Source organism: Notolepis coatsorum (genome assembly GCF_963971535.1).
Source record: "Notolepis coatsorum genome assembly, chromosome: 5".
In the NCBI taxonomy this organism is placed as follows: domain Eukaryota; kingdom Metazoa; phylum Chordata; class Actinopteri; order Aulopiformes; family Paralepididae; genus Notolepis; species Notolepis coatsorum.
Window position 1 is genome coordinate 148,150,507 of NC_140169.1, and position 12,500 is coordinate 148,163,006.

The window sequence follows — 12,500 nt, forward strand, 5'->3', positions numbered from 1 at the left end:
TTGTGGTGAACGTATGTTATGACCATATTTACACACAACCAAAGTACCAAAGGCTTGGCCAAGGATTGTGTTTCAAAGTACGTGTTGTGAATGATACAGGTGTATTAATTGAAGGTGATGTACCTATAAATAACTAAAACATTGTCTAATAGTAATATACATAAATTAATATTCAATAAAAGACACAACTAAATTAAATGATAAAAAGTTCATCATAAAAATAAAATAAATAAATAGGCACTCCAATTAAATATGCATTGCATAATTCAAAACATGCACAATCTCATCTTCACATCCTATCCTTCTCTCCCTCTCTCCCGTCCCTGTTCATCCTTCATCCTCTCCCTGCTCATCCCTCTCTCCCATTAACTTAAAGGTTTACTATGCAGTTTTGGGGGAGGGGGGATTTGTTACATTTGCATATGCTGCAGTTACAGTAGTGTAAATGTAATCCAAAAGATTGTATCGTATGTCATCATAAGTCAAGTAGTGTTGTCACAATAGCAACATTTAGACTTTGATACAGATACCTGCCTAAGTATCACGATACCGGTTCTAAAATATCAGGAAAAGTAACGGGATGTAATATTACAATATACAAAAAAGTATTTTAATTAATAATATTTTGATGCTGTTGAAACTTGAATAATCAAAGATAATGCTGAGCTATATACTGTAGCTAATTTCCATTTGTTATTATATATATAATATATTTCTCCACTCCACACTATATGTTAGTAAATCAATATCCTCCTTTTGAATATAATAGCAAATGTACAAGAGATGGAGAATGGCTTATAGCTGCATTCTTTCCCCCCCACAATATTTGTTATTGTAATGTTTTGTTTACCTCCCTTAACACTTTGACTGCCCAAGTGTAATTTCGTATTAGTCCCTTGAATGCCCACATCCACTCCAATGTTAACGTTAATATCGCCTAATCTATGTTTAAAATTATGGCTATGTGTCTAATCTGCCCGTCGCTTATCAAAGACTCATTTTCCAGTCAACATTGTCATGGCAGATTGTTTTTTTATCGCTTCATTTCCGTTTTCTAGCATTTTGAAAATCACTCTTTCACGGAAAAAACAACACATTCCATGATAATCGCCTTTTACTGGAATATTCTAGAACGTTGTCATTGTTCGGCCATGTCATGAATCGTTTTCAAATAAACGCTAGATTATCGATAGTATATGTGTATGCACGCACGCTCTTGCGGCGAGCCGAAAATCGAGTCTCCTATTTCTTATATCTCTGTGAAAACGAGTCTGATTATCCTAATACTGATAACATAGATTCCTTACCTGAGATCAGATGGTATCCAAATGGTTTATTCCAATTCCCGATCGCCATTCGAAAAAAATCGCTCATTTGATTGAACCATCGTGTATACAGTAAAACACATATTCCCCGCGGCTCCGAGGCTCCAGAGTGAACTCTGGTAGACCCCCGGTTACATGAGTGAGAAGTAAAATGTGGAGTGCGTTTTTTTTCCCCCCATTCATTTTCATTGAGTCCAATCCAAAAGGGTGATTTACCATCTGGGAGACGATAGGGGGCGCTTTTTTCACATCTGAGCGCCGGGGGTGCCTGGATCTCCAACGATAGACTCGCTTGATGCAATATGATTTCAGATCGCTAATAAAAAGAAAAAATTAAAAAAAACAAATATTCTCGTGAGTGGGCATTCAACCCGCGGGGGGTAAACACGAGAAAACTCGTGGATGGCATTCAAAGCGTTAACAACTAGCACACGTCCCCATTCGCACACATACACACATACATTCAACCTGCAAGTTAAGGTGCAGGTTGCCCCTAGTGATGTAAGTCAGTCTTTCCAGGCCTATAGGGTCTGAAAGCTCCTGTATCCACACGCTCCGTGTCGGAGCATCCGTACTCCAGAAGCCCAGTCCCTCTCAGAGCTCGTACAAAGTCCTCCGGGTATATTCCAAGGATACAAAGTGGGAGTGCGCAACAACCAGGAAGGGGGTTGGGAATTGGCATAACGACTAACAGTGGGATGGGAGAAAAATAATATCGGAATGATCAGTATCTGTTTTCAAAAAGAAAATGTATTTAAAAAAGAAATTACATTTATTTAACCTTTATTTACCCAGGCAAGCAAGTAAGAACAAATTCTTATTTTATTTATTGTCAAAAGTAGGCATAATGTTGTGTTAATTCCACGACAAGATATATGTAATGTTAATTACCTGAAATGAAACCCCGCATATATCGGTATCGGTTGATCGGTATCGGATATCGGTAAAAAAGCCAATATCGAACATCCCTAATATAAACCTTGTGTCGATCATCAATATCTTCTTGCATATCTGTTTTCCAGGCTTCCATTTATCTAGTTATGAGTCCTTACTATACATAACTAATATATGTTATACTATCTAGATTACATCCCCTTTCTCTTCCAAATATTTTTATCTTCTAACTTTTAACTGTAAATATTTGAATAGGTGTTTCTTAGGGCTTTGGTACATCTGACATAATTGATCGAAAGAATCAACTCACTAAAGATACTTCACTTTTTAAAGCCTTTTTGTATTCCATGCTCTAAATCCTCCATATTTTCTGCCAGGGACAAACTGTTCATTACCATTATAAGCGTGAATCATCTATCTGTTTATGTGCTGCATACCAAATTAATATGAAACAAGAGTTTCAAGAGTTGCCTAGCAACAAGAACCACAACGCTTCCCTCGAGCGCTGCCGGCTGAAAGAGAGGTCTTCGGTACGCAGTGTCCGCCGTAACGTGCCGAGGTCAAGAGAAGGATTAGCCGTACGCACATCCACGGTGGTCGCTGGGTTAACTGCAGAGCATGATATGAAGGTAGAACATGCACACCAGGGTAATATAATTCTGACATTTTTGTTTATTAACCAAACAACGTTCCTTGAATGATTGGATGAATGTGGTGTTTTTATCAAATGGACCTGAGAAAGATCCATCATGGATCGAAATTATGAATACAGAAGTCTAAATTAAACCTTGATGGTGCATGTTCTATCTTCAGATGTATTTCGGTCGAACCAAAACATTCCACTGGCTTTTCACCACCAACCCCACACTGGGTTCAGATTAGTTATGTTCTCCTGTATTCAAAACATATTCAACATGCAAAAAAAGAATTATTCAAAAAAAGTCCCACTCCCAGGACTGATTTATTCAACTATGCCTATAACTAAGCCTCTGGAATTGCCGTCCCAGTCTGCGGTATTGGAGACCGGGGTGCTTTGAAAAAAAAAACAATGACATGGTATTTTCACCCCAATCCTGGGAAGTTCCGGAAGGTTGGCTTAATTGGGACTGAATCTGGTCAGAATATTGTAATGTGCAGGCAGGCAGGCAGGCAGGCAGGCAGGCAGGCAGGCAGGCAGGGAGAGGGAGGGAGGGAGGGAGGGAGAGGGAGAGAGGGAGGGAGAGAGAGAGAGAGGGAGAGAGAGAGAGAGGTAGAGAGAGAGACAGTGGGAGAGGTAGAGAGAGAGACAGTGGGAGAGGTAGAGAGAGAGACAGTGGGAGAGGTAGAGAGAGAGACAGTGGGAGAGGTAGAGAGAGAGACAGTGAGATAGGTAGAGAGAGAGACAGTGATAGAGACATTGAGATAGACGGAGAGAGACAGTTAGAGAGACAGTGAGATAGCTAGAGAGAGAGAGACAGTGATATAGACAGTGAGATAGGTAGAGAGAGAGACAGTGAGAGAGACAGAGAGACAGAGAGACAGAGACACGGACGCCTGATAAGGGTCAGTATCTCACCGGGGGATGGCGTGAACCAGAATCCTTTGCTCTTAGGCAAAACATCAGGGGGGTTTATTCTTAGAGAAGAAACAGTCGAGCCCTGCAGTGATACACACGCACACACATATTACACATGCATGTCCATACACTCTCACACACACGCACACAAATGTTGCATAAATTGGTGGATTAAAGTGTGTGTGTTTTTATTTAATTTTTTGCAGGCCACAGACAGACATCACCTCATCCCTCCACGACCAGGTAGACAAGCTGGAGAAACACCTCAGGTAAAACACACCTTCCTCTTCTTCTCCTGCTCTTCCTCCTCCTCCTTATCCCCCCATCCCTCCCCTAATCCTTATCATCATCCTCATCCTCTCTTCATCTCCATCTTCCTCCTCATCTTCTCTCTCTTTCTCAGCCTCTTATATCTCTTTCACCTCCACTTCCTGATCCTCTTCTCTCTATTCCTCCTCCTCTTCTCTCTCATCATCATCATCATCGTCCTCTAGGGGTGTAAAGGTACACATATCTGCACCGAACCGTTTCAGTCCTGGACCTTAGGTTCAGTACGGCTGTGTACCGAACGAATACAGCGCTACGTTAACCACTAACGACCGCACGTGCAGAACTATTTTTTTGCGTGCAGAACTTTATTCAAAACTCCAAGTTCACCCATTCCCAAAATATTATTTGTGCAAATGGCTGGGTGTTCGTTCAACCCACACACAACACTGAGAGATTATTATTTTTTTGTTTACAAGTCGATTATTCATTTCAACAGAGAATATTTGTTGACAGCCCTACAAGTACAATTAGTTACTGCACACTACATCACCCCTGAGTGGAACATGGAAAGCCAGACTTTCCCCCACTGTACGGAACCGTGACTTCAAAACCGAGGTACGTACCGAACCGTGGTTTTTGTGTTCCGTTACACCCCTCTCTCTATTACTCCTCATCTTCCTCTCTTCCTCCTCCTCTTTGCATCTCCCTATTCATCCTCATATTATCTCTCTCCTCCACTTCCTGATCCCCTTCTCTCTATTCCTCCTCCTCTTCTCTCTATTCATCGTCCTCTTATTCCTCCTCACCCTCTTCTTCTCTATCTTTATCCTCTGCTTCTCTCTATTACTCCGCCTCTTCTATATCTTCATCATCTTACTCATCCTCTTTATCTTCATCATCATCCTCATCCACATATTATCTCTATTCATCCTCCTTCTCTCTCTCTTCATCCTCATCTTCTCTCTGTTCCTCTTATAATAACTTTATGTTGTATAGCACTTTTCATACAGAGGTTGCAGTTCAAAGTGCTTCACAACAGTAAAAAATACAGGCATAAGCGATCATAAAAAAGATAGACAGGTAGCAAGGTAAGGTAAATCACAGTGTTTCACATTATGATCTAGCATCCCAATAGGCTTTCTGTTTACAGTTTCATTCAGTAATACAAATAATAAAAATAGTTTAAAATGGTTCAGTTTAAAAATAGTCTAAAAATTATTACGGACATACAACAGGGTATTTAACATACAACAGAGCAGTGCATCAGTATAGGCCGTGTGTAAAAGTAGGCAGGGTAAGAATAGTGCAGGTAAGTACAATTTGTGTCAGGATATCCCTGATGTTTCATTGAAATGAGCAAAGAGATAGGTTTTAAGCTGTCTTTTGAAGATGTCTAGCGAGTTGGCTTCCCTGATGTTTTGGGGTAGTTTGTTCCACAGTTTTGGGGCATAGTTGATAAAGGCTGCATTACCGATCCTCTTTTGACTGTTTCTGGGAGCCTCTAGTAGTCCAGCAGCTGATGATCGCAGTGTTCTTGCTGGCGTGTAATTTATTAGAGTGTTGGTGATGTAGCTAGGTCCCTGTCCATTCTAGTCAATTCTAAATGTTACAGGAAGCCAGTGTAAAGCAGCTAAGACTGGACTAATGTGCTCTCTCCTTTTGGTTCTAGTTAGCAGTCGGGCTGCAGAGTTTTGGATTAGCTGAAGCCTCTCTGTGGTTTTCTTAGGGAGACCTGTGAAAAGTGCATTACAGTAGTCTAACCGGCTAGATATGAATGCATGAATTAGCTTCTCAGCATCGTTCTGATTAATAAATGGTCGTACTTTTGCTATATTTCTGAGATGGAAGAACAATGTTTTCCTCACTTTGCTAATATGATAATTGAAGTTCAGTTCTGAATCTATGATAACCCCGAGACTAGTGACCTCAGATTTGATCCAAGGGGTTAGTCCTCCCAGGTTCTTTATTAACGTTTCTTTTTTAGTTTTGGGGCCGATAATTAGAATTTCAGTTTTGTTCTCGTTTAGTTTCAGGAAGTTCTTACTCATCCATTTATTTATTGCCAGTAAGCAGTCTGTAATGGAGCTAATCGCTGTATCATTTGGTTTAGCAGATATGTACAGTTGTGTATCATCCGCATAGCTATGGAAATCTACATTATGTTCTCTGATGGTATCACCCAGCGGTAACATGTAAAGGGAGAAGAGTAAAGGACCTAAGCAACTCCCTTGTGCAACTCCATAGTTGTTGTTGTATATATCAGACATGTGATCTCCTAGTTTAACATAGAATTTCCTCCCTCTGATGTATGTTTTAAACCAGCCTAGAACAACCGACAAGGTTTTCAAGACGATCGATTAGAATATCATGATCGATTGTATCAAATGCTGCACTGAGATGTAGCAGGATAAGGATGGAGATCTTATTCTCGTCAGAGTTTAGACTGAGGTCACTGATTATTTTGGTGAGGGCAGTTTCAGTGCTATGATATTTTCTGAATCCCGACTGAAATTCTTCTAAGATGTTGTTTTCTTCAAGAAAGGAATTTATTTGAACTGAAACTATCTTTTCAAGTACTTTGCTAATTAATGGTAGGTTGGATATTGGACGATAATTTGCCATTACATTACTATCCAAGTTAGGTTTTTTTAGTAATGGCTTTACAACTGCTGTTTTAAAGGCATCTGGGAAAATACCAGTTCTAAGGGAAGTGTTTATGATATCTAGCACAGGGCTTGAAACACTATTAAACACCCGTTTGAAGAATGCTGTAGGTATAGGGTCAATGTCTGAGGTGGAGGAGTTATATTCTGAGACAGTTTTGCAGAGTACATCTAATGTGATGCATGTGAAACTTCTCATGGTTACATTGCGCGGTTTGCAGCTTTATTTCCATCATGAGTAATGCTGGCCCTGATCTAGGTTATTTTGTTGTTAAAGAATAGTGCAAGTTCTTCACACTTAACCGTTGATGACTGAGGAGGTGTAGGGGCAGTGTTGAGTAGTACATTAATAGTGGTTAGCGTGTGCTCTGATGTGCTGGCTGTTAGCTTCGCTAGCGCTAGCGTCGTTAGCCACGCTTCTAAGTCTCTTTGCTTTGGGTGTTGATATGTGTGTTTCCGAGAGTAGGTTGAAACTATTTCCTGGCGGTACCGGGGGCGAGGTAATAGTCGTGTTCCTGGTTAGTTTATTTCTCCTTTTATCCTTGACGGTGATCCACTGCTTTGGTTTAGCTCCTAGGTTGTGCCAAGGACCGTCTTTTGGGTGGTGCTGTTCTGTAGCTACTAGCCCAGGCCAGGTCTCAATCATGGTATCGTTGGCTATATTTGTAGTAGCTTAAAAAATAGTCAATGAGTCGCTCATCCTGTTGAATTTGGTGCAGGATAGAAACCCGAGCCTCCAGCTCTACAATCCTCATACTCATCCTCAGGCAGCTAGTGCATTCTGTGGGAGAGCCGAGTCCCGGCATCTTGCCTTATTTCCTGTCTTTTCAAGTTAGGCTAAACTGAAGCTAAGCTAGGTACTTAGCTGGTGATGGTGGGCCTTGTTGTCTTTCGCTGGTCACTTCACAACCGGGGTCTTTATGAAATATCCTCGTCTTTCATAAATATCCTCGCCTTCAGTGGCCGATATAGTCCTTTATGTTTAGCTGATAAGACGGAGACTTCTTCATCTCGCTAGTCCTCCCACGGAGAGATCTTGCTACTCGTCCTTTCGACGGAGCACTGTGGTCATAAATCTGAATACAAAAAAATTAAAAAAATGCACAGTTCTGGAGAAGTACCATAGGAACTGGGAGTTAATGTACAGAGTATTTAGAGTTGAAAAGGCTATAATAAATCATTACAGTAGCGATAGGCAGAAAAACACGGAGCGACAGTCAAAAGCAGCTTGCATTGCAGAAGCAGGAAGTCAATAGAGATATAGTCCCTCTCTTCCTTCGTCACCTACTTCCCATTAGAACCCTACTGAGACTAGATGTATTTTTCGGTGGGATGGGTGATGTTGTTATTTGGGAGTAAAATTAAATGTCTTATATAATGGCCAATATTTGCATATATTTTTAGCAAGGATCCCTGAAATTTGGTGTCAATTAAAAAACATTGGCGATGAGCCCAATATCTGTCATTATTATGTGACTGATGTATCGGCTCTACTCTCATCAGGGCTGTTACCATGGTTACCGGCTCTACTCTCATCAGGGCTGTTACCATGGTTACCGGCTCTACTCTCATCAGGGCTGTTACCATGGTTATTTCTTTTTATGGCATAGAAAGCCCGGCGTGCTTTCCCTCTCAGCTCATTGACTGCTTCCTTAAAATGTCCAGTTGAACTTAGTTTTAGACCTAAATAGGTGTAATGTGTGCAGTACTCTACATGTTTTGTACCAATTGATAACTTTGGTAGGACGTCCTGAGATTTGGATCTTTTTTGGAATATCATTATTTTGGTCTTTTTGGGGTTTACTGCCAGGGCCCAGGTCTGACAGTAATGCTCTAGCAGGTCCAGGCTCTGCTGTAGGCCGTCTGCTGTGGGGGACAACACAACCAGGTCATCTGCAAAGAGCAGGCATTTCACTTCCCGATTGTGGAGACTTACACCGGGGGCAGAGGACTTTTCTAGTATATTAGCCAATTCATTAATATAAATATTGAAGAGTGCCGGGCTGAGGTTGCAGCCCTGACGAACGCCTCGCCCTTGGGTAAAGAATTCTGTTATTTTTTTGCCAATTTTTACGCTGCACATATTACCAGAGTACATTGATTTAATAATATCATATGTTTTACCCCCTACACCACTCTCTATAACTTTATAGAACAGTCCTGTATGCCAAATAGAATCAAAAGCCTTTTGGAAGTCAATAAAACAGGCATATATTTTGGTTTTATTTTGGTTTATTTGTTTATCAATTAAGGTATGTAGGGTGTAAATATGATCGGTTGTGCGGTGTTTTGGTATAAATCCAATTTGGCTTTTACTCAAGACATTGTGCTTGGTAAGGACGTTTAAAAGTCTGGTATTCATAATACTACAGAAAACCTTCCCCAGATTACTGTTCACACAGATGCCTCTGTAGTTATTAGGGTCAAATTTGTCTCTCCGCTTTTATAGATTGGGGTTATGAGTCCGTGATTCCAGATGTCAGGAAAATATCCTACACTCAGGACCAAATTGAATAGTTTTAATATAGCCAATTGGAATTTCTTGTTCATATTTTTCATCATCTCATTCAAGATGCCATCAGGTCCACAAACCTTTTTAGATTTAAGAGTTTGTAATTTCTTAAGCAGTTCCTGCTCAATAATTGGGGAGTCTAATGGGTTTTGATTGTCTTTTATGGCAAGCTCCAATTTAGTCAATTTATCAAGAATTTGAGATTGTTCTGTGTTTCCATCAATTTGAACAGTGTGGTATAGTGTTTTAAAATGGGTTGTCCATATATCACTGTTCTGTAGCCAATTCCTGTTTTTGTGGTTTGTTTATGTGTTTCCAATGTTGCCAAAAGTTGTTTGTATTGATTGCCTCCTCAATTAGTGTCAGTTGATGTTTGTCATATTGTTGTTTTTTGGTTCTGAGTGTACTTTTGTACAGTTTTAGGGTCTCACAGTAGAGAAAGCGTACATCAGCATTATTGGGGTCTCTTGTGTTTTTGATTTGATAGCATTCTAATTTTTTTCCTAATGATTTTACAATCTGTATCAAACCAGCTGTTTTTTGTTGCAGTTTTTGGTTTGTTTGTAGTACATTTCAGTTGTGCCTCCTTTGCTGTTTGTCTGTATATATTGTTAATATTGTTTACTGCTAGGTTGAGGCTTTCTTTACTGTGAGAGTATGTGGAGTCCAGAAAGTTATCCAAAAGTGTTTGGATTATTGGGGTATGAGTTGCTTTCTGGTATTGTTCTGCACTGTTTTGGTCCCATCTGTATGAATTCCTGATATTGTACAGCTTACTGTTTTGTGTTTGTGCCATTGTTGTGTCTGATCTTTTAATAAACAGGGTAATTTGGCTGTGATCAGACAGAGGGGTTAGTGGTTTCACAGTGAATGAGCTGAGGGAGGAAGGGTCAAGGTCTGTGATCATATAATCTACAGTACTGTGGCCAAGAGGTGAGCAGTAGGTGCATCTACCTAGGCTGTCCCCCCGAACCCTACCGTTGACAAAGTACAGACTGAGGCTCTGACAGAGCTGCAGGAGATCTCTTCCACTCCTGTTGATGACCTGGTCACTATTGCTCCTGTGGGGGAGAGTGAAAGTGTGAGAGACATTTTCATTTGAGATGTAAATGTCTCCTTGTGGATCTGTGAGGTCAGCAAGTGTTCCTGTGCGTGCGTTGGTGTCCCCACAGATGAGCACATTTCCCTGGGCCTGGAAATGGCATGTCTCTGTCTCAAGGGTAGGGAAAATGTCCTCTGAGAAGTATGGGGATTCGGAGGGGGGGATATATATTGCACAAATAAACAGATCCTTTTCTGTTAATAGGAGCTCTCTCTCTCCTCATGGTGAACCTGCCACAGGAGAATAGGTTATGAATAATAATAATATTAATAGGAGGGGGTGAAGGGGGTGGACTTGTTACACTGCGCTGGCCTTTTAATATCAGCCACACACACACACACACACACACACACACACACACACACAGATAGTGTTAGAGAGATGATGCAGGTAGGATACATGCGTCTGCTCTCAGATCAGCTCTATAATAAAACTCTTCTTCTACTGCTGCTGCATATTTATATGACACACACACACACGTTCACACACATGCATACACACACATACACACACAAATACAAGCACATACGGACATGCTGGTAAATATCAATGCTTGTCTCTCCCCTATTTTCCTATCACTATTTCACTCACACACACACACACACACACACACACACACACACACACACACACACACACACACACACACACACACACACACACACACGTTTGCTGCAGCACATGTTTAGTATGTTAATGAGGTTCAGCAGAGAGAACATCTGTAGCAGCTGTGGTGAGACTGGAGCTGTCATGCTACCACACAGATACACACATATACACACACACATACACACACACATATACACGTACACACATATACACGTACACACATACACACACACATATACACACACATATACACGTACACACATACACACATGCACACACATACATACACACATACACACACACATACACACTTGCCTGCACACATATTGTACACTCATACATATGTACAGAGACAGACACACATACACACATACATAAATACATACATTTTACATAAGCACAAACAGACTCACACACACATTTTATGTCTTATATGTCTAACCACCAGTCTGCTAGCAACCAGCCAGCTAACCATCAGTCTGCTAGCAACCAGCCAGCTAACCACCAGTCTGCTAGCAACCAGCCAGCTAACCATCAGTCTGCTAGCAACCAGCCAGCTAACCACCAGTCTGCTAGCAACCAGCCAGCTAACCATCAGTCTGCTAGCAACCAGCCAGCTAACCATCAGTCTGCTAGCAACCAGCCAGCTAACCATCAGTCTGCTAGCAACCAGCCAGCTAACCACCAGTCTGCTAACCACCAGTCTGCTAACCACCAGTCTGCTAGCAACCAGCCAGCTAACCACCAGTCTGCTAGCAACCAGCCAGCTAACCATCAGTCTGCTAGCAACCAGCCAGCTAACCACCAGTCTGCTAACCACCAGTCTGCTAACCACCAGTCTGCTAGCAACCAGCCAGCTAACCACCAGTCTGCTAGCAACCAGCCAGCTAACCACCAGTCTGCTAGCAACCAGCCAGCTAACCACCAGTCTGCTAACCCTCAGTCTGCTAACCCTCAGTCTGCTAACCCTCAGTCTGCTAACCCTCAGTCTGCTAACCCCCAGTCTGCTAACCATCAGTCTGCTAACCCCCAGTCTGCTAACCATCAGTCTGCTAACCATCAGTCTGCTAACCATCAGTCTGCTAACCCCCAGTCTGCTAACCCTCAGTCTGCTAACCCTCAGTCTGCTAACCATCAGTCTGCTAACCCTCAGTCTGCTAACCATCAGTCTGCTAACCCCCAGTCTGCTAACCCTCAGTCTGCTAACCCCCAGTCTGCTAACCACCAGTCTGCTAACCATCAGTCTGCTAACCATCAGTCTGCTAACCATCAGTCTGCTAACCATCAGTCTGCTAACCATCAGTCTGCTAACCATCAGTCTGCTAACCCCCAGTCTGTTAACCACCAGTCTGCTAACCCCCAGTCTGTTAACCACCAGTCTGCTAACCATCAGTCTGCTAACCATCAGTCTGCTAACCATCAGTCTGCTAACCATCAGTCTGCTAACCCCCAGTCTGCTAACCATCAGTCTGCTAACCCTCAGTCTGCTAACCACCAGTCTGCTAACCCTCAGTCTGCTAACCACCAGTCTGCTAACCATCAGTCTGCTAACCATCAGTCTGCTAACCCC

General features: G+C 41.8%; 1 protein-coding gene across 1 annotated transcript in view; it reads left to right on the forward strand.

Annotated features, from left to right (window-relative positions):
* LOC311228417 (NBAS subunit of NRZ tethering complex-like) overlaps positions 1 to 12,500 on the forward strand; it is a gene marked incomplete at its 3' end in the record, with an annotated part of 401,827 nt that overhangs the window by 270,886 nt on the left and 118,441 nt on the right. The window contains 1 exon segment of the mRNA XM_084314324.1: positions 3,981 to 4,043. Coding sequence (XP_084170450.1) covers positions 3,981 to 4,043 — 63 coding nt within the window.